At 42.4% G+C, this 26170-nt stretch overlaps 1 protein-coding gene across 2 annotated transcripts in view; it reads right to left on the bottom strand.

Moving 5' to 3' along the window:
* Positions 1-7276: 7276 nt before the first annotated feature.
* ADAMTS12 (ADAM metallopeptidase with thrombospondin type 1 motif 12) overlaps positions 7277-26170 on the bottom strand; it is a 160276-nt gene continuing 141382 nt past the window's right edge. The window contains exons 20-24 of one of the 2 annotated variants that reach the window (XM_032096207.1): positions 19696-19848; positions 16922-17095; positions 15174-15320; positions 13289-13442; positions 7277-8696 (exon numbers count right to left, since the gene is read on the bottom strand). In XM_032096207.1, coding sequence (XP_031952098.1) covers positions 8647-8696; positions 13289-13442; positions 15174-15320; positions 16922-17095; positions 19696-19848 — 678 coding nt within the window. In that variant the 3' untranslated portion in view covers positions 7277-8646. Of the gene's footprint in view, positions 8697-8723; positions 12498-13288; positions 13443-15173; positions 15321-16921; positions 17096-19695; positions 19849-26170 lie in introns of those variants that run through there. The other variant, XM_032096206.1, reaches the window with a different exon arrangement.

Raw genomic sequence — 26170 nt, 5'->3', positions numbered from 1 at the left:
ATGGTAACTATGATATTATTATTTTTTATCTAATAAGATGTCACTCATTCTATAATACATGTTTTTAAAATGAATTCTGAGCTTATCATAGTTGAGCAAAATATCTTCAGTGAAGTATCTCTTTACTCATTAAAAAGCTCCTGAACAGCTACAGCTTTGAACTGCCTAGACATTCCGAGTTCAGCTGTTATTTTATAAACTAGCAACCATTGATATTTGAAATAATACATTGTTTTGTATAGGAAGAGGTATTTTCAGTCATAAAATGGCTCAGAGCCTAGATCATCAAAGCTAGATGTTCCCAAAGTTGTCAGTTTAGAGGCAAATTATTCTTTACTCACAAGCTGATACAGTGGTGGCACAAGGAGAAAGTGGCAAGTCCTTCACTGAGACTATGAAATTCCTTCTCTTATGGAAACTGCACACATTTTGACTTCCTTTTATCAGTCAACAGTGACTGCCACTGCTTTGGAGCTTTCCATGGACATTTTGCCTGACCATAAGCCTATGGCACTTTTGGGATCCACCTGGAGGGATCACAGCTCAGCACTACAGAGGTAAGCAGATCCAAACACCACCTGGATTTGTAACAACATCACTGTCACCTGGAACCTCTCGTTATTTTCCAGAACTACAAGCTGCCTTCTTTTTGCTCCAAACTAGCTGCAAATAAAACAAAATACTTCCCCTTCTAAGCTGTTTCTGAGCTAGACTAGTGTCCCTAAATCAAAAGCAGCTCTGTTCCTGGCTTCAGCTATACAGGTATTTGGGATTATTTGCTCAATTACAGCAGTGATAAGGACAGTCAGCTCCCTTGTCAGTTCCCCTTCCTTCCTCAATTTGGTTTTACTTTGTAGGAGCCATGGCCAACTAATGGTCCCTTGTGGAAGAGCAAGGAGGCTCTGGATTAATACTTGTGTGCACCAAGGTAGCACAGTGGGGTGGGGATGCACCTCTCCAACATGAGCCTGGAGCACCCCATCTTCTATTGCATTTTTCCCTGCTGATCAAATCTTCAGGCACATAGAAGTATTGGCTCAGGAAGACTTTCAAAACCAGGAACCATCACATCATAAGCCCCTTTTTTCATAGCCAGGCTTCATCCAATTGTAAATACTGGACTTGCAAGTTCCTGGCAAGCAGGTTAGGGGATGTCTGAGGAACATTTATAGGCTGAAGCTTTGCAGTCAGTGTATCAGCCATTATTGTGAAAAGAAGCCAGATGTTTTCTCTGCTGTAGGAAATTCCTGGAGTCTTGCTTTTCTGATCCACTCTGTAGCTGGATGGAACAGCAGCTGCTTAAGTTTTCCTTGATTCAAATGCATTTGAATTTCCTATGATGATTCCTATTTCCAAATGCATCAATTTCCTATGATTTCAAATGCATAGTTAGGGGTGTCAAAAGGCAACAGAGAATCATGACCTGCAATAGATCTCTGCAAGTCTTTTATTTTGTTTCCTTCCTATTTTGGATATTTAAGATGGCAACCATCCATCTGATCCAAAGATGTCTCAGTGGTTATGCTAACAGAAATCTGACATCAAAGGCATTTCAAAGCTGTTGCTGAGCATGTATTGAGTGTGCCTTGAGGTTGAAATTTCAGTAAGACAAAGGTTAAGACTGTGGCTTATGCTAGCTTGATTCTCCAACCTAATACAACCACAATCCTAACACAGCTTCCCTCCAGCAGACAAGCTGGGTTAGATAAGGCAAAAACATCTGTGAAAAATTTTGATTTGCCCTGGGCGATATTTTGATCACAAAACCAACATCTATGGTAAACACAAACTCATTCAGAATTCATCATAAAAATAAAATACAAGGGAAATGTCAACCAAAAACTTTCACTCCTGTAGAAAGATATTCCTGCCATTAAATATCTTTATTGATGATGTGGAAGAAAACAGAAAATCAGTGCAGAGAATATTTTCAGATGAGATGAAAATTGTCAAGACAGTAAATGAGGAAGATTGGTTAGATAGGGTGAACTGGGTCACTTGCTAAAGTCGGTGGAATTTAAAAATCAACTTTCATAAAGGAAGGAAAAGGAAAAGCAAAGATGAGAGGCCATATATGAGGGGGGGTTGTATCCTGAAGTTCATGACATTGGGAAACAGCATCACAGTAATGGCAACCTACCATCTGACTTCTGTAACGTAATGGAAGAGGTCCAATAACTAATATTTGACCCTGAAAATGTAAGAGAATACCAATGTTGTAGGCAGTGACAAATCCAGATTTGCAAATTTGTGCATCCGCACTTCAAAGTTATAATTTTAAGCATTCAACAAGAGCAGAAAAAATTGAAGTCCATGGAATAAGCCTGAAGAAACTTGGTGTATTTATCTCATTTAAAAGAAGAAAGAGGCGATTTGACCAAAGTTTGCAAGCACCCCTCTGTGAAATAGATTTCTAATGGAGGCTGCACCTATTTGTGGCATGGAAAGAAAGAGCACAGTCCTGAGTTTGGAAGAAGCAGCAGCAAAAATGGCAGCTAGCAAAAGGCAGAAAGCTTGAAAAATCAGTCACAGAATCACAGTCCTTCTGGGCAGGGCTACTCGGTTTGTTCATGCCCAGCCTGTGCTGATACCGGGGGTTGCCCTGACCCAGGTGCAGCACCAGCACTTGGTCTTGTTAAACCTCATGATGCTCCCATGGACCACTCCTCAAGCTTGTCCAGGTCCTTCTGGATGGCATCCTGTCCTTCAGGTGTGTTAAACACACCTCACAGCTTGGTATCACATGCAAACTTGCTGAGGGTGCACTTGATCCCTTTTTCTATGTCATTAATGAAGATATAACACTGATCCCAGTAAGGACCCCTGGGTGTCCCACTTGTCACTGATGTCCTTTGGTGCTCAAAGCTGTTGACCACGACCCTCTGGATGTTACTATCCAACCACTTTCTTATCCATCTGACCATTCATCAAATGAAACATGTAATCCGAGCAGCCCAGCTCGTGAGCACACAAAATGTGTTGATTTCACCAGGACACAACCTCCACCCAGCTCAAACTAAGGCATAGTTTTCCTTTGATCAGAACAAATACTGTTAAGGATGCAACCATCCTCTTACCAGCAACCTTAATTCACTAATCTAAGGCTAAATATTTACAGTCATTCTCTAAATAAATAATGATAATGAAAGAGAAGAAAGAAACCTGTCGCCCTTGTAGCTCTAATCTACAGTGAGTTTTGCACTCCATATACTGCATATCTTCATCTCAGCAGGCAGCTCTCATTCGAGAGGAACAGGTGTCATGGGCTGTTGCAGAGGACACAAAATATTCTTTCTTCAGAGATTTATTTTATTGCTTTCGCTATAAAAAGTCTTCAGGCTCAAGCACATGAGAGCCCCATATGTGTGCACAAACAGTGGGAGTCAGTCAGACACACACTTGAAATCGGTTTGGGGACTCCCAGTAATTGCAAAGCCAATTCAGCACCAGCTTCCCACAGCCACTGACCAGTGAAATACGTCCAGGGAAACAGACAGCTTTCAGTTCTGAGTGGAGCAGATTTCCTGTATGAAACCAGCACAACATATCTGGCCACCAGAAAATAAATAGCTTTTCTGGGTAACTCTTTCTTCCTTAGTGGATTGATTATTTATTGAAACAAAAACCCCAAGCAGATCATCTATGGTCAGGACATTATGCTGTTTGTGCTGTCATAATTGTCACTGTATGCTGGAAAAATCTGTCAAGAGGAAAGACAGGAAGGGGACCCCTCCAGCATCCCGCACAAAACTGCACTGAAGGCGCTCACTCACTCAAATGTGAACTCCAAGCAAGTGGCAGCTGGTAGACAGAGCCACCCAACAGATTTTCTGTCCTGTGAAGAGCACTGACCAACATCCCTCAAAAGGAATTTTCATTCCAGAAATACTGAAATTATCAGTTTTGACATTGCTCATGATTACTCATGGAATCTGAGTTAATGCAAAAATGGTTTCAAACACTCCAATACTCTACTTTTCAGAAACTAAGCTTTCTAGCATAGTTTGCTCCCAATGCTGCTTCCAATTTACACAGACAAACTCAATTCTTCACCTAGGGTAGGGGGGACTGTCTGTACTGGATGGAAGATTTCAACTCCAGTTTTGATTACCTTTCTACAGTTTCAGATGACCCAGTAAGGGTCATGGCCACAGCAGTCACAGCACCAGAATAGAAGCTCCCTGAACAAAGTTTCCAGTGTATTAGTGGCACATTTTACCTCCTCACATGCTCATAACAACAGCTCAGTGAACCCTGAGACTTGGATTGCTCAAAGGATTTGTTGAGCTCAGCAGAGAATGTTCTTGTGTTCCCCATCTCAACTACTCTTTGGGATACCATGAATCCAGCAAGGCCTGACAGACACATTTCCCATCTGGAGGGTGACTGCAGGTCAGGCGGACTGATGCTGAGTCTGAGTGGGTGTTGAAAAGGCAAAGGAGCAGCAGATCCAAATCCCCAGCACCCTCACAGAGGCCAGCACTGCCTGCTCCCAGCAGGGTCCTCACGTAAACAGGGGTACCCTTGTCAATCAGACCACCCCTGTGGGAGGGCAGACGGTGCCAGCAGGAAGCTTCAGCCAAAATCTGAAGTTTGCTGATCGTGTAACCTACAATAATTACCAAGACATGTATTTGCTCTCATTAACTACAGCAGGATCTGGCAGCTGCGACATCCCTTCTGCCTCCTTGCCTAAACACAAACTTGGAAGAGAGGCATGAACAGAAATGAAGTGACCCGGGATCGTCAGGGAACTGTCAGCTTCCAGGTGACATGCAGGGAGCACTTGCTGTAAGAGGGACATCTGCTGTAAGCAAACTCCTGCCTCTTGCTGGATCCTGGGGGTGCTCATGGCCTCCCCTCAGTTCAGATGTAAAACAAAACTTCAACTTTATGTGGCTGCAAAGCCGAGACCAGCTGGGCTCAACATTGCATCAGATGGGCAGGAGGGTGAAGTCAGTCACTTCTATGTTCACAGCTGCTAGGAGCAAAAATCTCACTGGTCTTCCAGTGTGTCTGTTACTCCAGTGATTTGCAATGACCACCAGGGCCAGGGTGTGTCCCATGAAGGCTGGGACTAGGGATGGAGACACATGGAAAAGAATTTGCAGAAAACCACCATTCCTTATCTTTCAGATAGGCACTGCAGCACAGGACAGTAATTTTATCACCCAGCACTGTTTGTTATGAGTCTGATTCATGCTCCCATATGTTATAACATGACAATATTTTTACTTCCAGAGCCGAATAACAAGGAAACATACTTCCAAGTGAACACAGTGGGAATTTAATGTCAAGCTTCTTTAGTTCAGATACCGTATGAAACAGATAGCAGATATAGGGGAATAAACAGGAAACATAGTATCTCCATGACTGCCATCTGTATAAATAAGCATGGGGGGAGCTTGAAGGTTCACTGCACTTCTGTTCACGAGTCCTGATGGGCTTGAAATAAAGCATTTCCTCTCTAATAGTTCATTGATCAGCTTCCCTCAGCCTGGAGTTTTCCTTAAGGCAGCTCCCTATTAATGCCACATTTGCCATCACTCCAGTATGCCAGTGTTGCAGTGGGAGCTTTCCTTAACACCAGCACCACAGTAACCTGCACTGCCCTTTGCCCAGACTGGTGGGTGAGAGGCTGGACATGCCCCAGCCATGGCACTCACAGCCCAGAGAGCCAAACGTGTCCTGGGCTGCACCCAGAGCCCCGTGGGCAGCAGGGGAGGGAGGGGATTGTGCCCCTCTGCTCCGCTCTGCTGAGACCCACCTGGAGCACTGCATCCAGCTCTGGGGTCCCAGCACAGGAGGGACAGGGACCTGCTGGAGCCAGTCCAGAGGAGGCCATCAAGATGATCAGAGGGCTGGAGCACCTCTGCTGTGAGGAAAGGCTGAGAGAAGTGGGATTGTTCAGCCTGGAAAACAGAAGGCTTTGGGGTGACCTAATTGTGACCTTCCAGTACCTGAAGAAAGCTGACAAGAAAGATGAAGAGAGATTATTTGCAAAAGCATCTAGTGACAGGACAAGGGGGAGTGGCTTCAAACTGGAAGAGAGTAGGCTGAGATTAGATATTAGGAAAAAATTCTTTACTGTGAGGGTGGTGAGGCACTGGCACAGGCTGCCCACAGAAGCTGTGGATGCCCCATCACTGGCAGTGTTCAAGGCCAGGCTGGATGGGGCTTTGAGCAACCTGGTCTAGTGGAAGGTGTCCCTGCCCACAGCAGGGGGCTGGAACTAGACCATCTTTAAGGTTTCTTCCAACACAAACCATTCTGTGGTTCTATGATTCATTCTCTGACGCCTCAGATCCCAGTTGAAGCCACTGAATCACTGAATCCAGACCATCTTCTCACCCGCTTGTAACACGACAGAGCTAGAGGTAACTCCGGAGATCTAGCAAAAGACTGCCTTCCAAAACATCCAATCCCTCCTGGAAACTATTTTCCTCTGTCCAAATCCTTAACTTTGATCTAGCAAAAGCTAACTTGATGACTCATAAGGGTAACTGTGAATTAGGAGAAGCCTTCAAGAATATTGAAAAATTTTCTTTTTTATTAGTTTGTGATATCAAGTAGGCATTGACTGAAATACAGATATTTAGCAACTTCCTGGTTTTCATCAAAGGTTCCTTTAAAATCCCGGACACGTCAGCTTACAGACTGTGGTTGGCCACTCTGAAGGTCCTGTGGTTATGTCTTGGTGTGACTTTATGATGTGTATCCCATATTGCTGCCCTATGCCCAGAAATTAATTTGTGTACCTTTCTATGCCTTTAAACTGAGCCTGAGAGGGGGGAGGAAAAACCGAGCAGAACTTCTTCAAAGCAGTTTGCAGCTTGTTCAAGGTCACACAGAGATAGAGGCGGCTCTCTGCGTTCAGCTGCAGCAGGAGATCGACAGGGAAGGGAAGCACCCAGCTTGCTTTTCTTTCCAGCCAGCTTTCAGCAGTTTTTTTTTTCCTCAGCTCTTTTTCCTTTGGAGAGTTGAACTTCCATTTTCCTGGGACTTCGTTTTTTTTTTCCTTTTCTCTCTACTGGACAGTTTCAACATCGGAATACACTGGGAGGACTTTCCACCAAGCTCTTGGCCCTGGAGGTGGGCCCACCACCTTGTCCCAGCTCCAGGGAGGGGGAAAGAGATCTACGGAAGAACTCTGAAATTTTCCCAGGTTTCTCTCAGCAGAGCGAGAGGTTTTATTATTTAGCATTATTATCCTTTTCCTGTGTGCTCGTCAAATAGTTTTTGTCTCTTTCACTTTCCTTCAAGGAAAATTTATTTTTCCTGAACCTGGTGGGGGAGGGGTTGTTGTGCCTTCTCTCAGAGGATGTATTTCTAAATTTGACCAAACCAGCACAGGTTATTTCTCATTTCCTGGGTCTTACTGCTGTAACCACTGCATCTGTAGGCTAACTCATCCCAGGTGTTGTTCCTGTGAGTGTTCTGGAGCTACCTGCACTTCTTCATTAGGAGAAAAGAGGAGGCTGGGATCAATTAGTGACAGAAATAAGCAATATCCTCATGTGAACTCCCCATATTCTACTGCAGGGAATAAGGGCTGGAGAGGCTGCAGTGCTGGGCAGCAGCAATAAACCATGTTTCTTACTAATCACCATTCTGAAACACAGTCAGATAAACCAATCCCAGGAAGAGAGGTGTCTGGTACCAACTCCTGTTCTCCAGGGAACATGATAACCCTCTGAAAACAAAGATAGGACATTCAACAGTGCTGAAGTTTCTCCCTCTTAACTCTGCAACGTACTGTTTCTATATCCACAGAATTAAACTATCAGTTGTGCTGCATCAAGTGCCTCTGTCTGGAACACCCCACCTGAAATCCCTTTCTTTTGCCTCATCCCGTCGCCACGTTGGTTTAATTTTGAGCTGATGTTGGCAGCCAACAGGCAGTTCCTTTGGTGGGTGCTGCATGCTTGGCTGAGCCAAGGGAGTGCTGCAAGCTGTGCCACACAGTGCAGCAACCACAGGAACTGCTCGTCAGGCTGTGTTGAGCAGTGGGACATTCAAGAATGCCTAATGGCACTTTGCAAAGCAGAGGGAGCTTCCACTCACTTCTCAGATCAGTTCAATCCTCTCCCTGGGAGCACCTGTGCAGAGTGCTGCCCCTGTGGGCTGGAGATGCACACTTACTTTCTAAAGTAAGAAGGAGCAACTTCCTGCAACTCCATAGGGTGTTGTGAGGCTGAGCCCATGGATGGATACATGGGTGGAGTTTGGTGACTGAGTGAGAACCGATGGTGTTCTCTGCCCAAGCTGTGCTCCTGGGCAGCATGTCAAGGATCAGGGTTGGTCTGATCAAGTTCCTGGGCATAAGCTCCAGCAGGACTTGCAAAACCTGAGTGTTGAGAAGATTCGGGGCGGGGGACAAATAGGCATGGTAATATTATACACAATTCTTCAAGAGACACACATTTGCTGCCAAGAAATTACAGACATAACTGCTTAGACTAGATGTGGTAGGATTTCATCTATTTCATAGGAAATAATGAAGCCTTTTAGTGTGTATTTATACTTAGCACCATGCCGCATTCTTCCGCTTTTTCTCCTCGCCTTTTTTAATGATCTCTTTTATGCTGAAGTATCAAGCACCAAAATAACTCAGTGATGGGGATCCTTGGCATATAAAATATATTTTTAAGGCTTTTGTTTTTTCCTGGAAATTCCATTGTACAAATCTTCTTGCACTGGAAACAGAAAATATCAGAGCCATCAAACATATGCAATGCCATTTATTGAAGCTTGAAACAAATATGTCATCATAGTTTGCTTTTTAAACCTTGAAATGTTAGAACAAGCTGTGAATGTGAAAAATACACATTTTTTCCTGAGCAATCTGTTGAAGCTGATGTGTCTTGGGCTAATATGATAATATAATAATAATAATACACCTCTGCACTTAGTATTCAATTCATTTTTGAGACTAATGACCATCTGGGTTCAGATCATAAATCCACCTTTACTTAAGAACAGCTGTGTCATAATAGCAGTGGCACTGCTCTGTTAAAACAGTTCATGGTGTCACAGTATTTTCCCTAAAGTTTTAAGCTGAGCAACAGTAATGACTGCACTTCCCTGGGTAGAAAGACTATTTTGACTAATGTCTGTAATATAATTTATTCACTTTTCATTAATTTCAAATGAAATTAATAAATTTCAGCTCCCTGAAGAAAAAATGAAGGCAGAGATGGTTTAACTCCATACTAGCCCTAAGGAGCACTGGAAAGGACAACAACTCCTGCAGGCATTTTCCTCCCATCTGCACCATATCCACTCGGTCAGCTCCTTTCTCATTAGCCCACATACCTGGCAGCCTTTTTCTGCTGACCTCTGTGGATAAAATGTTATGCAGGTACCTCTATGCACAGAATAATCTGACCCGGAACGTTGTCCCGCCCAAATCCTATAGGATGCTTCTGGGAATGTAAGGCACATCTGCACTGCCCACCAGTCCAGGTTGTTTGGCTATTGGGAAACTGCTCTACACAATGCAGCCCAAGCCGAAGCCCTGCCCAAATCCTTCCTGAATCAGGCGAGACACCTCTACTCCTGCATGATTCAATACTTCTGTGTCCAGTGGAGTAAGACCTGCCCAGATTTCTATTGCTCAAAGGGTCCCCAGAAGGAGAGAAGCACACTGTGAAACTTTAAAAAGCATCATGTCTGGCGCTGGCCGGCAACACCACAGACATCTATTATTGTAAGAGCGTGTGCACGCATGCACGTGCACCACTGCAAGTCATCCCCATGTCTATTAATCTAGCACCACATTTTTAACAGTGGATTTTGTTTTATCAGCACCTAAACCTGGGGTTATATTGCCATCACAGAGGTTAATAAATCTAACCTCACCATGCTGCATATTTCAAACTCCCAGAGATTTCAAGTGAAGAAGTAAGTCCTCATTCAAAGGTCACAAACCTTTGAAAAATTACAATTTGACTCGTGGTCATCATTAGGTTAATACATTATAGCCAGGCTAAAATACTTCTATTAACTTTCATAAAGGTCTGTCTAGAAAAAAAGCTACTGCTAGTCATAGTTCTGTAACCATAGTGACACTTGGATTCATGACCACACGTCTCGCTGTATACTGCATAAAATGTGACATTTCCCTGCACTACAATCTGAAATTGTAAGGTAAGTAGGGTGCAAATCTGAGATTTTCAAAAAAGCATGAAGAACCAAGGTGTCCAAATCCTACTGAATTCCAAAGGAATCTAAATGTCTGCTCTTGTTCAGCTCTTTACAAAATGCCCAGTTTTGTTCAAAGGGTCCAGTCTTGGTTCCCTGAAGTTTGTTTTGGCATTTTCTTCACTAGCAAAACAGATAGGCTGTTTGGCTAGTGGTGCCCTCATGCCTGAGGCCCGAGCTATGCAGATACTATTCTGGGCCTCAGATTCCTGTCCCAGGAGCCCTCAGCTCCACTATGATCAAGGATTTACAATGGGGGAAAAGTCTGCTGTGAGTGAATGGTAGTGCTCTTGTGGATGTGGGCTTATGCTCTGCTGGGAGATACTGGATGAAATGATAGCTCTATCACTGAATATTTGTGTGAATTACAAAGTTTCCAGTTGTTAGTTGGTCTTTATGCTGATGGTGTAAAATTGGTTTCAAAATGTAGTATGGGAAATTTCCAGCTGAAATGCTTGCATGCCACATGTGAAGCTGCAAGAAAGGTTTAAATCTGTAAAGTTGAAATCTGTCATAAAAGTTAACATGAAAATAGAAAACCTGTTTAGCTGGGTTGTCTCATTGCTCCTTCCTTCATCATTTGTCAAAGAACAGAAGGATTTCAGTTTTCAAATGCAAAAGACTCAACATCAAATTGTCCTTACCTACATCTGCTTAGAAGCCTTTCGCTTTCTCGCTACGTGACTCCTTTACTCTTTGTGCCGTAAACTGTGGAACCCATTACAGTGCCTGGTTCCTCTGCCCAGCAGCTGTAATATTCTTGAACCAAATGGAGCTGACCACAACATAAAACTGGTGGAAGTGAGAAGTCAATAGAGAGAGAATACCACCCTTTCCAAAGGGTAAGTGTTGAGGTTAAATTTTTGCTGCAGAACAAGCTGGTGCAACCTCTGTGTTCCATCAGATTCCTGACAGCTTTTTATGTTCTGCTAACTTGTATCATTCGTGTCTGAATACCTGCAGCTATGGAGACTGGCCATAGTTTTGACTTGGTTGCTTTACCTGATTTCAAGTGGCCTCAGATGGTTAATTTTAAATGGAGAGGAACTACAGATGATACTTCAGAATGTTGTTGCCTGTCTAGCAAAAAATATGCAAACCCAAATTTTTCTTTACACTGAAATTATTCTATCAGATGGAATGTATAAAACTGTCTAAGAGATATTGCTGGTTTCTCCCCTAAATGTGTAAAAAAGACACATAGATGTGGCACTTAGGGATGTGCGTGGTTTAGTGGTGGACTTGGCAGCACTGAGTTAGAGATTGGACTTGATCTTAAAGGTCTTTTCCAACCTAAATGATTCCCTGACTCTATTAAGGTGGTAGATGCAAATGGTTTTGCTTTTGTGCTACCAAGAAAAGTTGCTTAGAACATAACTGGGAACTTAACATCCCATATTGATGGGGTTTTCAGGTTACAGCAAGACATTTGTAGCAGAAGAACACTGTCAAGAACACGTTATGGATGAGGTATCCTTCAGAGGTTCAGTCAAGTACTAAGAGAAGATTTTTCCTCCTGAAAAAAACGAATGTTTCAATTCATCCTGCCTATCATAAACAGATATTATAAAACTCTTCTTTTAAATTTATGAAGTGAGCAATGAATTCAGAGAAACACTGCCACTTCACCTTGGTTCTTAAAAAAGGAAGGCAAATGGGCATAAAGAGAACTGGCCCACGGCAGTTAAGTGTCTGTTGCCCCAAGGGCCACCTTCACTAAGCACTCTCGAGTGCTGGTGTTTCAAGTGGGTTTCAGAAAAGAGATGGAAGAACAAGTTAAACATTCATTACAAAAAATCAGAAAATTCTTGCAAGCCTGTTTCTAGCATCTACACATGCCTAAGAAGTACTAGCTGCTGGTACATTGTAAATTATGTTACAAATTTTGGACTACTACAGAAAAAAAAATGAAGCAGTAAATTATGACTGATAACCCTAGGTGATGTGTTTTCCTAGTTTTGATCACAGATTTCCATTTATGTTGGATGGTTCAGAAAAAAATAAGGAACGTAAAACCTGTAAACAAAAGCTCTATTCAAGGAAACAAGATAAAAACAGCTAGTGCCAAGCTGCTTGGTTGTTGTTTTCTGGGTTTTGAGGTGGTTTTCTCCTAGATTTAATGTAATTTTGTTGTTTGAAGCCTTGCAGATCCCCATGTCTTGCTTTGTTACGAATCTGGGGCTGACTACATGTGAAGCAGCACTGAGTCTGTATTGATGGCAGCAAGCACTTGCCAATGCCTTTCAGCCTCTGGCAGAAGTGAACCGACAGCTGGTCTTTGCTGCAGGGCAGCCCTGTAGTGAAGAAGATGAGAACACTTAGCTGTATTTTGCTGACATACTCTCTGTATAGGCAAGATCACCCTCTAAAAGGCTTTTGAGGACTTTACTAGAAGGGCTCTGAGATGCTGCTGTTCTTACCTGAGGGCACCTGCTGGATACAGCAGTACACAGACTACACATAAAGATCTGTATCCTTCTGTAAGCTTTCTGCCTCCCCTGATGCCTCTTCTTCTGGGCTATTAACCATCTACACAACTGGGTCCCGGGGCCTTTGAAGGACAGAGGTACAGGACACTCTGACTCACAAAAGTACTTCTCTCCACCTCTTGATTTTGGACAGTCTCACCCTACGGGACACTGATTTTTTTACAGTGTCTGTCTGTAAGAATTTTTTTACTTGCACTTCCAGTCCAGAATTTGCAGTTTCCATAGAGGGATCTATCTTAAGAAATGGCATCCTTTTGGACTCACTATGTGTCCTTCCACAGTCCCCAACGCAGCCTGAGTTACCTAAAACAGGCCAATACAAGCAGACTTAGTAATTTAGTTGTGGCATCATAAATTAGGGATGCATGCTCAGAGACTGCACTCCCCATCATGGCAACATGAGGCCAAAAGAGCTGGAAGACCCAACAGCATGGTTCTGCCAACAGAGCAGCCAAGCAGTAGCAGGCCAGGCTGACCTGTAATTACTGAGCCCACAGTACTCAAAACAAGTTGACAGAGTGAGTCAGTCCCCAGTTTTTGCAGAACCTCAGCACAACGCCTTCCGAAAACTGTTTCATGCAGGTATATTACTGTACCTGTATTTTTCCTGCACTCTTGCAGATTGCACTTCTGATATTTCGTGGGCTTGGCTTTATCCACACACATACTGTCATCTTCAGTTTCATTAGTTCCTGTATTCATGCATTTCACAGTTCTTTGCTGAATGCCCCCTCCACAAGAAACAGTGCACTGAAAAGAAGTAATTTTAACATATATGAAACTTTTTTTTACATGGAAATTTTGTAATATGCCAGCTGTGGTGTAATAGGAAGCTAAAACTGCCATGTGATCCAGAAGCAATGGCATTACAGTACTTTGTCTGCTGCATCCAGACACCTCCATGGCGCATTTTGGCCAGATTTGGCAGGATGCAGTAGAGGGTAAATAGTATAAATACAGCATCTTGGAATGTGTAAATAGAGGGAGAGGACTGTTTTCTACAGGGAGGAAAAGGAAGATTTGCAATGCCAGTTCTACAATATAAGAGAGTAGTAAACCAAATTAGTACAAATTAGGACATTTTTTGCTTCCTGTGTTTTCTGACTATCTAAGTTAAACATGAATAACTGATTGCAATGTTAGGTCTAAAAAAGATCAAACTAAGATTTTAATAAAAGCCCAAGAAAGGTTTTGCTTCTTTCCTGGCATTTAAACAGTGGTTACCCTTTCTTTATGACCACAAAAGAACTGCCAGCTCCTTGTTCTGGCTGCACACAGAAGGCCATAAAACCCAAACACTTCTAAAATATCGTCCTGTACCATTCTGTAAATGTACTTAATTCTTCTGACTTCCCAGAGTGTCTCAGAATTCCAGTTAGTTTTAAATTCTTTTTCTCTACAGATAAATAGTGCCAGCAGATAAATGAGATAAATAATTCAGCAGAAAGAGAATGTCAGCTAATGAAGCACAAGAGACGAAGGCAGAAGTGGAACCTCTGTCATTTTTCTGCAAGTTGTCCCCTCTGTAATGCATATCTCTGTGCATGAAACACAACAGTACTGGTGTGAGGTACACTGAAAGATCTTAGGTATTCTTGCAACAACTTTATATTTATGTTTAAAATATTTTTATAAAGTAAAATTATTAATGAATACATCAATATGGGATTAATAAATCAATAAAATAGTTGCTATAACATTTGGTATTGGATTGCCTATTTTATGCAGTTCACTTCCATATTTAAGTGTTACACTAACTCTACATTACATTGTAGTCATGTCTCATCTAATGGCTTTGTGTCAAAACCAACTCATTACATTTTCTGTGTTAAATGAGACTCCATCATTTCATTATTTGTGGCTCCTGCTTTTAGCATTCCTTCAATATTCCATTCTCCTGGGAGGAGTATTTGTAATGTACGCAATGTTGATTAAGGAAACTGGAGGGAAAGGTTAATCATATATACCAATTTCTCTATAGATAAATATGTATAGCAGATACTGGAAGGTTCCCCAAAAATATGCCTCATATTTGTCAGTAAGATTTCCAAGTACTAAGTAGGAGGCTATTGGTCAAAATTCAGAATTTCTCTTTGTGTGGGCAAGCACAATATTCCCCAAAGTTGTTTTGAGAATAACCCAATCCCCTCCAATAGTCCCAAACAGTGGAAAATTTCAAATGAGCAATGGAGGAACGTTAATGTTGAAACTCCTTTTTTCTTAGACAAGATAAAAATTGCAGCCCTCCAGCAACATATAATGCAGCAACAAGAAGTAGAAGCTACAATATCTGTCACCTGAAGGAATGGACACAGGCTGGCTATTAAATGCTCAGTACTGTTTTCAAAAGTTCTTCTCTTGCACAAGAAACTGTACTTGCAGTACAGGTACAGGTACTGCAGTTCAGATACATGTGCACAACACGACCACATATGGCCAACAATATGACAAGAAACAAGACAGAAATAAAGTGAATCCTACCGGGCTCCAAGCCTGGTGAATCCACTGTGTGCAAGGCTGCCTGTTACACGATGCAACGGCATCAGGTCTTTTGGTCCAGTCACAGAGCCCTTCCCGGGGGCAGTAGATGCGCCGCTTCTGCTGGCCACCACCACACGTCCTCGAACACTGACAAAACAGGGGCCCAGTCAGAGGTGGGAAAGGATGAGAAACCAGAAACAGGCCACAGAGACAGCTAGACATGTTCATGCAGAAATGTGGGGCCACACGTAACAAGAACCCGTGTCACTGGCCCATGGGTTTAGAAAGATATATGAGCTAGCTTGCACATCAAATGAAGAAGACATGAAGAAAAGGTCTGCACTGAGGCACTTATTCCATGTGCTTGGAAGGAGACAGGGAAGAAGCTGTTACTTGGGGAAAAGCTGCTCCTGGCACATCCTACTGCAAGGACTAAAGGACAGCATAGAAGTGGCTACACGGAACAGGCAACATAGAACTGCTCATCAGCATCACCAACACCAGTAGCTTCTCTAACAAGAACGAGATTAGAAGTCATGTGTCTGCAAGATTAATCTATAACACTAACTGAAGACAGAACAAGTTCATAAGATGCAGCATTTCATTTTTATGAGGTGGTTGGGGAAATTAAAATTCAATCCATACAAAAATTGAACTGTTTGGCAGTAAAAGTTTCATACAAAGATAGTGACCCAGGTTATTTTTTAAACATTCTTCTGTCCATATTCTAGAATTACTTATGCACTGATATTTTACTATTTTTTCACTAAGTCTGTAGTAGAGTCTACTTGAAATACACTCTGGCATGAAACAAAGTACCAAATATACTTTGAATAATGCATTGTTCCTCCTACAAGGAATTGCACCCCTATAGACAGAGCAATGTATCTGACATCTGATAAATTAACCTTCTCAATCCATTTCTATCCAGTGTCCTTAGCATGAGGACAACTGTCAGGGTTGGACTGGTGTTTTTATAAAGTAGTTTAAGTGGCAAACAAGTGTAATCATTTGGCTATTTTTATTTTTCCAACCCCTGCTGATTGCTCTGACAGCATACCCTGGTCTCCTCCAGGTGTGATTTGTTAGTGCCCTGCAAAGAAAATGCGATCACTTCCCTTAAAATCCTGAAGCATCAGGTCCACAAGGCAAATATCATGACACTTTCTCCAGAGCTGCTTTCAGTGGGGTTAAATTTTAAAATATAACCAAACCATGTGCTTTAGCTGACATAAATATGTGCCTGGCTGCCTCCGAGTTTGTTGGCACAGATGTATACTACAAAGGGACCCAAAAGTCAGATTTATCTTGTCTGATCTAAGCCTCTGGCCCCATAAAATTTCAGTCCAAAAGTGTAAATGAAAATCCTAAATTCACCATAACGAGAAAGCAACATTAAAATGGCAGCAAAAAGGATTCATCTAAATGAACCACATTTACTGATCCAATAGGATAGCTAAAAATAATTTTCTTCCAGGTCATCTGCTTCTCTCTTTCAAGATACAGTAATTTACAACTCCAGCTGTAAATCACGTGCAATTCTAAGAATGATTCTGTGAAGCCTTATGAACACCTGTATTTTATGAACAGCTATTTTTTGCTGTAGCCATACACAAGAACTGCAGAGTGGCACTCACCAGCTGCGTGTTCCTTGGAGCAGAAGTTTACCTGACAGCATGGGATCTAACAGCTGCTTGTTACCTGAAAGGAAATTGCTGGTTCCCAAAGTTTCTTTTAAAGAGCAGTACCTCACTCCAGGGCTCCACACGCCATTGCAAGCAAGGCTCTGTGTTACAGCTAGTGTTGAATTGTGGTTTATAGCTGAGTAACAGGCAGTGGAAAGGCCTGAGAAGCCGCTTTTCCCGAACATCAATGCAGTGAACGTCTCGGGTCTTGAAGCCTCTGCTGCAGTTCACAGAGCACTGTACACAAAACAGAGGGAGGCACATCTCCACATGATGCTCCACTGAGGGGCTGTACCTGCCCCAGTCACAGAGGAGGAGGACAGCCTGAGCTTTGAGCATCCTGAACAGAGGGAATTTCCAGTTTACCATAATAGCAATCTGTTGTGAGGCTTAAACACTGTGGCTTTCCTTACAGCAGCCCAGAACATGCTATGTAAGTACTTCCCCTCCTACACTGCTATGGCTGTTAATAATATGGATACATATTTAATTGGGAAATCTTGCCAGCTATTTCCAAAAATGTCATAGTGAAAGAGTCATAATGCAATAAATACAAAAAAACCGGGTTCTGTATGCAGGGATATTGTCAGTTCCTTAGTTGCTTCGGAGGGAGGAAGGGAATGAGTAGCAGTTCCCACCCTCGCCTTCCTTGCACCTCCATGGCACCAGGAGGATCCATACCCCAAGAGCAGCCTGAGTTTGAGAGAATGGGAGGGAGGAGAGAGGCACCCTAAGCCTCACTCACAGCCTGTGAAGTCACTGCTCAGCTTAGGGCTCTGCTGAGGAGCTAAGTGAGCCCTTCCAGTCTCCAATTTCTAGCCAGAGCTTCTTCCAAGGCCTCATGCAGCATCACCAGGTCCTGTCCCCAGGCACCAAGGCTCAGGACCTTTCCTGCTCTGGAAGAACTAAATTTTCTATCTCAGGGATAAGGAAAAATACGTATTTTGTCTTCACTTAGAATTAAAGCCAGTTCCAACTGCACCAGTTGAATGATCTCAGATTAGCTTTCCTCTTTTACCACTATGATGCAATAGCAACTGATTCTGTTCTCCTTTGCACAAATAAGCATCCTTAGTTGAGCAAGGAACCTGAATACAATACTTCTCCTAGGAGATGAAGAATGGATGGAAAGGGAATCCTTACTCTTGTCCACAGGACAGGTTTCCGTCTGTCTGGATAGAAACAGTGGACGGAAGTGACTGTGTAAGAAACTGAGAACAACAGCCTCAAAATATATACAAATTATATCTGTCATTAAACTCAGATGCTAAGACTTAGTCTGAGGCACCTTTCTTTTAGGAGAGGGGAAAAATTAGGTAAAAGTAAAGGAGCAGAAAAACCTCTACTACACAAGCAGGGAACCCAGCCATCTTGCCGTGATAAGGTCCCTTAAAAATATTTGAAATGAGTAACAAAATACAATTGCCACTTGTAAAGCAAGCAGAATTTAGTCAATTTTATAGGAAATTGTAATTAGGTTTGTATAGTTCACTTGATGGAAAATAAGGAGGGTAACACAAATCTGATAGGAGAAGCCTCTTGCCTCAAACTTGTTTCATAACTGGACCGACATTTTTTAAAATTTGCTTCTGTAATATTTTGTCACTAAACCTGATTGCTAGCTATTTTTTGTGACATGAACATCATTCACTTGTTGCTAGAGCAATGACATCTATGAAGAAAAAGTGAAGGTGAAATTGCCCTACTGCAGCTGCGAGGGCAGGATGTCTATGCACCTTTTAAAATTAATTTCGAAGGCTTAAATGTAGTTATATAAAGCCTTGGCCTTTCCTGAACTTTCTAAACAGGCATGTAATTCCTGTACAAATCAATTTTACATCAAAGAGCTCAATAATACCACAGGTTTTGTAACTATAACCTTTTATTTCTATCAATCTGCCCTCTAGCCCAATGGCAACAACATTGTCCACAGAAATGGTCTGTACTGAGAAAGTTTGACACACCTATCTTTTTCCTTATTAAATCAACAATATTTAAACCAGAATTTTTTAGTTTATCTCTTTGTAGTCTTGAAAAATAACCTGTGGTTTGAAACTTTATTTTTAGACTGCATGAAGACAAAATGTAATAAGCTTCAAGAAGTCACCAAAGTCCTTCCAGGTGCTCTTCACACAGCTTAAAATACCAAGATGGAACTCAAGCACAATTCTTTGGGTTCCACTTAGCCGCCTGGACACTTCTGTCCCTTGACCAGGCCATGGGTACAAAACTAGGACCAAACAGAACCCTGTACATAGCAGGCATTCTCCCCAGTACAATTTGCTTTTAGCTTTTTTGGCTTTTTTCTTTGGTTGTTGTTTGGTTTTTTGTTTGTTGTTTTGTTTCATTGCTGTTGTTTTTTGTTTTTTTTATTTAATGTAAAACTTAGAGGTTACGTGGATGGGAAACAGACCATATGGTATAAGAGATAGTACATGGTGACAAGGGTGAATAGGAACACGACAACTCCCTCTTCCAAATTCCCACTGCTTCTTAAAATTAGGCTATGCCCCTAGAGGCAGAGATTAAAAAGATGCCACAAGCAACTATGTACAGCTTTGCCCTCTCCATAGAACATGAACAGTGAGTCCTGCTTTGGCTCTTGCTTTGGCAAGAGTTAATGAGCACAACCCACCACAGGAAGAACAAAATTCACAGCAGATGTATTTCCAGATATAACTTGGTCAGGAAATAGGCAAATTAGTGCTGAATAGTCAACTGGGAATCATGTATGCATTCACTGAGTAAATAATTGTTTTAAAAATGAAGTATGTGGAATTTCATACTCACTGAAATTTGCAAGCTTACTGTTCACACACAGCTCTGAATGAAGTTACCTTGCTCCAATTTCCTGTTTTCCAGCTAGCACATGGGCGGAGATAACATCTCCTTGCAGGATCAGGCTTTTTCATGTCCTGACAGTGAGATGTATTCCTGCTGCTGCACTCCACGTGTCTCCAGAAAGCCCCCATTCCACAGGTTGTAGAGCACTGCACAAGGGCAAGAGGAAAGCCCAGGGGCAAACTCAAAATTAGTACATCATTCTGGGAACAATCCTGGAACCTATATATATCTAGAGCCATTTTAGATGACATATGTTATCTGAGATACTCAAAAGAAGACTTCAGATTCACCTAAATTTTACTTAGTATTCTGAAGAAGGGCTTTCTTTTGGTTTCTTAAGACAATACCGATCCTGATTTATACTACACACTTCTTTTCTTTGGCAAACTCCTGCTTACTGAGACATTCTAAATCTGTACCAGCTGTCCCACTGTTTTCTTCTTTTATCTTTCGGGATCCCATATAAAATGTAATTGCATCCAATTTTCAGCATTGTGCCCTCTCTACCCCTCATACTACCTCATACTGCTGATGAGATGGTCAGTTAATTGAGTGCATGATGCTGAAAATCTTAAATAAATGCATGAGAATCTTGGGAAAACTACACAGGAAAATGTTTCTCTAAATTATTAATTCAGAAAGTGGCTGAGTGTTTTCAACATTTGGGAGGATTTTAGTGTCTGACGAAAGAGAATATTGATTATTTCAGTCCATATCCCAAGAGTGCACACTCCTCACAAAAAAACCCGAACACTGTCATTGTATTCTGAAGCAGGAAGGGGTGGAAAGTGGTTGGAGACGCCCATTTACCTTTTTCTGCCTCAGAAAGGGTGGGATAGCGAACTACACCCATAGAGCCAAACCCAACACACACTAAGCAGTCTTTAGCTGGCACGGGAAACAGCATAAATAATCTTGGATTAAGTCAACATAACAATGAAGAATGCAAATGCTATTGTGGGGTTTGAACTCCCTGTGAGGAAGTGGGAAAGTTAAATATGGAAAGCTGAATAAGTGTCCTTGGAAAAATAAGGAAACTTAAGCTGAAGCTAATACAGGAAAAAAAAAAATCAACACTGAAGACATGGAGAGTCCTGAGACACGTATCCAAGAGGCCACAAAGGTCCTGTTAAAGGAAACTGCATGCCTAGTGACACACCTTTCCAAAACAATTTTTCTGACTGAGAGGATGGACTGCCCTTGTCCTGCTTTCTGATGGGTTGATGCCTTCCCCAGCACCAGTCAGACAACACCAAGACTTTACTGAAAGGTGGCTTAGTCTTTGACCAACGCCACATTCTGAGCACATGTGAGAAGACCAAAGACAGCTCCACGGATGATGCTGGGCAGATCACACTGAGAAAGCTTTATGTTCTTGTCTGAGGAAGGTGGAACAGCAGGACTCTTTCAAACCCTGCTGTGTGCAAGCGCAGGGTCAAGAGAGAAAGGCATGATACTGCAAACGGTTTGAGGATAAAGCCTTAGCTTTCTTGACTCTCGTTTGATGCTAAGTAAGTTTCTGAAGACATACTGCTTTTCCCTTTTGTCATTTGGGAACCAAGATTTCCTCTTGGCACAGCAGATGTCGATCCCAGAAGAGGAAAAGTGCAGGTGACTTTACATGACCAATAGCAGAGGTGCTAATAGAATGAGCTGATCTGGTGGTGTCATAGGTTAGCAAGCATAGTCCCGGAAGGGACGTCCTTGCTAAGGGGTGCTTACAGTTTCCTCTGGGAACTGATAGAACCTATCAGCTGGCCAGGTTGAATATGGACAATTCTCTAAGCCACTTAAAATTGTGATCATCTCTGTGATCCACATTTAAGAATAGGCAAACTCCCCCTCCAAGCTCTCTCTCGTTTCCGGCGCTGGCACAGGTGGCTGCGGGCCCCGTGTGGGGCCAGCGGGCCCGGCCAGGCCCTGCTTGGGCCAGGCCGGGCCGGGCCACGGCCATCCTGAAGCCATGGACCTGTTCCAGCCATGGAACCCCCCCACTGCCTTGCCGTGGGCAGCCGGAGCGGCTCGGCTCTCCCCCCTCTCCACTGCGATAAGCAACATTCAACATTCCAGCTGCAAAGCTGCAAGGCCGAGGTGAGAGTAACCCTTTTATTGCTGTGAAGAGCTGAAAACCTGAGGGAAGAGAGAGAGGAGATGCTTAAAGCTGAAATTCTGTTGTGAAGCTATGATATATCAGAGTATCCTGTTGTAATTCCATGAAGATATGGGGGGTGGAGTGTTCAACTCGTAAGCAAAAGCACCTGCGTTGAGATAGGCAGATGCTGACGCAGCTGTAATTTCATGAGAAGTTTGGACAGGGAGAGATGAACCAGATGAGGACTTTTGCTCCAAACGGGAAAGGAGAAAACCTCAGTCCGTAGAGATGCTCCCAGAGATAGTCCTAAAGATGAAGATGATGAAGACCCTTTGCTCCCAGGGAAGGAGAAGGGCCTCTGTTTTTGTTTCTGAACGGCTCAACCTTAAAATTGTACCCCAAAAAACTTCAAGAGTGGACCCTCGAAAGCAGTTGCGGGAAAAGCTGCAAGTCGGGGGGAAAGGACTCACACGCAGGCAGAGAGACTCCTCTTCCTAAATGGACTGAACAATATTTGGAAGTGGGCGGCTGTCTCGTTGTGATAATGTTTTCATAGCATGAGCAAGAAGAGACTTCTCTTTCTAAATGGACTGAACAAGGTTATTATGGAAGTGGTAAACAGACTGAACATCTTAAGGGTTGTCTTTTCACATTGTCAGTGGGAGAAGGGAGGAAGGTGGGGGGAGGAGGAGAGTTCTGAAGGTGGTATAATTTTTTTTTCTTCTTTTAGGTCTGTTAATAAACTTCTTTATATTCTTTCAAGTTTGGTGCCTGTTTTGCATTTCCCCTAATTCTTATCTCACAGCAGATAAACAGTAATGAGTATTTTGGACCAAACCACTACAGGTGGTAATGAAGTATCTCTGGTATCCAGAAAGCTCTTAGAAAGGGAAAAGTGACAGCCCAGAATGGCCCGGGAAACTAGTAGGAAAGGAAGTAAAAGTTATAGACAGGCACTGGTGTAACTGGGCACTGTTTTGCCCTACTGAAATTAGTGGTCTTACTTGAGGGGGCACTTGTCAGCCCTGTTATGGGACAGGTCACACCTTTCCATCCAGTGACGATCACTGTTCTTGGAACTATTTATTTACTAGTATGGACATCTCCTACAGAGCAAAGCAATGTCAGAATATTGGCAGCTACTAAAAGAGAAAGAGTGTAGCAACACCAAGTGGTGGTACCCAGGTAGATGCAGTGGTCTTGAAATGGAGAGATGTCTTCTAAAAACAAGCTCAAAGTTTTACTGAGGACGAGTACACAGAAAGAACAAAAACAAGTCACAAAACTGTACATTGAAAAGTAAGTAAAAGTAGTGAACAAAAAGAAAAGGTTCTGTGAATGTTAGACTCAAGGTGTGTGTGTGAAATAGGTAACTTTTATTTAATGAGAAAGAGAATAGCTGACCTTACTAATAGAACCACAGAATGGTTGGAAATGGAAAGGACTTTTCCTGAAGCAGGGCCACCTAGAGGCAGTTGCCCAGAACCATGTCCAGATGGCTTCAGAATATCTCCAAGGACTGAGGCTCCACAAATTCTCTTTTTCATCACTTCTTCAAATTGGAAAAAATAAGTTAAATGTGCCACACTTCCCATAAAGTTTATTTTAACAAGAAACAACATTTTGAATGAGAATAGCAAAAGATGACTAAATCATTAAAGGACAACAAAGTTAGATTTATTAAGTATCATCAAATTGACTTCATCAGTTCTGTGAAATCAAATGTATTAACCTTATCTCTACATTCATTCAAGTGTTCTTCAATAATCTTTTAACAGTTGAGAATTAATTTTTATAATAAACTGGAGAAGTCCCAGCAGACTCGATAAGAAAATCTTTCTGTTTATCTCCAGGAAAATAAAAAGTGCTATCTATGGTCTAATGGAATGCTTCACCAAGCCGACTTCACAGGAAGATAAAAACCAAATTATTAAACAATCAAGATCAAAATGGCAAATACTGACAAAGATGATAAAGCAACAGAAAAGCCCACATGGACCTATCTAGAAGAAATAACTCAATTGAGTCTAATCCTTCTCTGACAGGGGGACATGGCTTAATGAAAATAAGGAGCTGGCTGGTATGATGCATTTTTACATGATTGCACAAAGCATTATTTTAGCAAATGGTGGAAATACAGTCTAGGTGAAATAATTACAAGATTGGTGTTCAACTAATTGAAAAACCGTGATAAAGTGGTTCTCAGTGGTTCAGTGTCAAAATGAACAGACATTTCAAACATGATTCTGCAGGGCTCTGTCCAAAACCAGGCTCTCTTCAGCATTTTCATCAACTAACTGAATGAGGAAAGACAGTATGCACTTAAGACATTTGAAGATGATGACAAGTAAGGAGAGTTGGAAGGAATGTTGAAATCTGATTTGATGACATCTCCTCACAATAAAAACTGTAAGAAAGTGGTAGCCTGAAATACAAAAATAGATACAAAATGCTACATTCAGGGAAAACTTTTTATGCACTCATACATGTGTGTGTACATATAAATATAAATATAAATATAAATATAAATATAAATATAAGTAATATAAATACAAACACACACATACACACACACACACACACACGTAGCTCCCAAATGTAACTGAGAACTTCTGCTGATCTAGAAATACTGTAGAAGGGATCCAGGGTTTACAATGGACCACAAATTGAATAAATCAAAGCAAGAAGGTTGCAAAACAAGACAAATCTCATTTCTGCATTTACAAAGAGGATATTAAATAAAACTATAGTAACTACTCCATTTTATATGCCATGTGTCCGCTGGGGCCACAATGAACATCACTGATAAAGAAATATACGATGATACTGAAGCAAGACCAGACAAGAACAACAAAGTCCCCAGATATTTAGAGAACCCAAGGAAAATCTGAAAAGAATTTAGAAGTCAGACCCCAAAAGACTTATTAAGAAGATAATTGTCCTCCACAGCCTGCATATGAAAAAGAGAATCTTCATTTTCAGTATGGAAGATGCTGGCTATGTAAAAGGAAAATATTTCAAGGTGGATAACAAATGACTAGGACAGAAGGTAACATCTCTGCATTGCAGGCCTTTGCTCAGGCTGTGGTGGGCTTGGGGCCACAACCTTTCCTTGATGTTCTCTTGTAGGCTCTTCCACCCAAGCAGATCTAAACACAGGTCTTCTCTTACAGTGCAGGAGGGAATGCTTCATGTGCCACTAGAACATGGGAAGCTAAGGCCATTCTCACCCGGCCACAGGAAGGCACAACATGAAATTTCAAACTGCCATCAGCAGTGTATGTCCTGAACAAGTGCTGATGCAATGGTGACAGAGCAGGGGTCTTACCCACTGTCTGCATCCAACATGATCTCGGGGGTCTAGATGTGCCTCCACTGACATGGGATACACTTAGTCATCTCATGCTGTCCTTTTTGGCCCTGCATTTCTGCATTTCTGTGATTTTGAATCATTCCCAGCAGACCCAAGAGTAAACAGGTACACAGAAACAGACCTTAGATACCCTTCTTCATCAATACTGAGACACAGAGGCAGATCAGGGTTAGGCGGTTTTTAGATCTGACCTTGTTTAGCTTGGTAAAAAAGGTGATCAAAAAATGAGGTGATTAGTTCAGATACCAACATCTCTCACTTTAGGTATCATGATTTCAGGAATATAAAATCCACTAGCATAAAAAGAACCGTTTTTACATAAAAATAAAACTTTACAGTGGAAATTTGTAAAATGTGACCAGGCCCCATGTCATGGTTTAGTAGAGTTTGGGTTTTTTGTTAGAGGGCTCCATCAGCCACAGAAATGATTCTCTTGCAAAGAGGTGCTTACAGCTTCCTCTATGACCTAACAGAACCTATCAACTGGCTAGTTTGAATATTGGCAACTTTTTAAGCCACTTAAGAAGCTTGACACACCTCTGTGACCCACATTTAAGAACGAACAGAACCCGGGAAAGCTTCTCTTGTCTTCCAGCTTTTGGACAGGTAGCGGGGGGGGCCTGCAGGTGGCCCAGCAGGGCCGGGCCGGGCCTTGCTCAGCCCAGCTGGGTCAGCCGTGGCACGGCCCTCGTCCATCCGTGGCTCCCCCCAGCCCTGCTCTGTGCAGGCAGCTCCTGGTTCGGCTGGGGCTCGTCTGAGGCCGCTGCCCCACTGCCCGGCAAAGATCATGTGGCCGACAGCAATAAGCGAACTCCAGCTGCAAGGCCCAGGTGAGATTAACCCTTTTAGTGCTGTCAGTTTCCTCCAGAACAGATGAAGACTGCAGACATGAATCCTCTCCCGAGTCAATGCCATAAAGACACCAAAGTCAGTGAAGAAGGAAGAGCTGAAACCCTGAGGGAGGAGAAAGAGGAGATGCTTCCAGCTCAGAAGTTGAAATTCT

Source organism: Corvus moneduloides, chromosome Z (genome assembly GCF_009650955.1).
Source record: "Corvus moneduloides isolate bCorMon1 chromosome Z, bCorMon1.pri, whole genome shotgun sequence".
In the NCBI taxonomy this organism is placed as follows: Eukaryota; Metazoa; Chordata; class Aves; order Passeriformes; family Corvidae; genus Corvus; species Corvus moneduloides.
The sequence above is the reverse complement of the archived record's forward strand: the minus strand, read 5'-3'. Positions and strand labels throughout refer to the sequence as shown.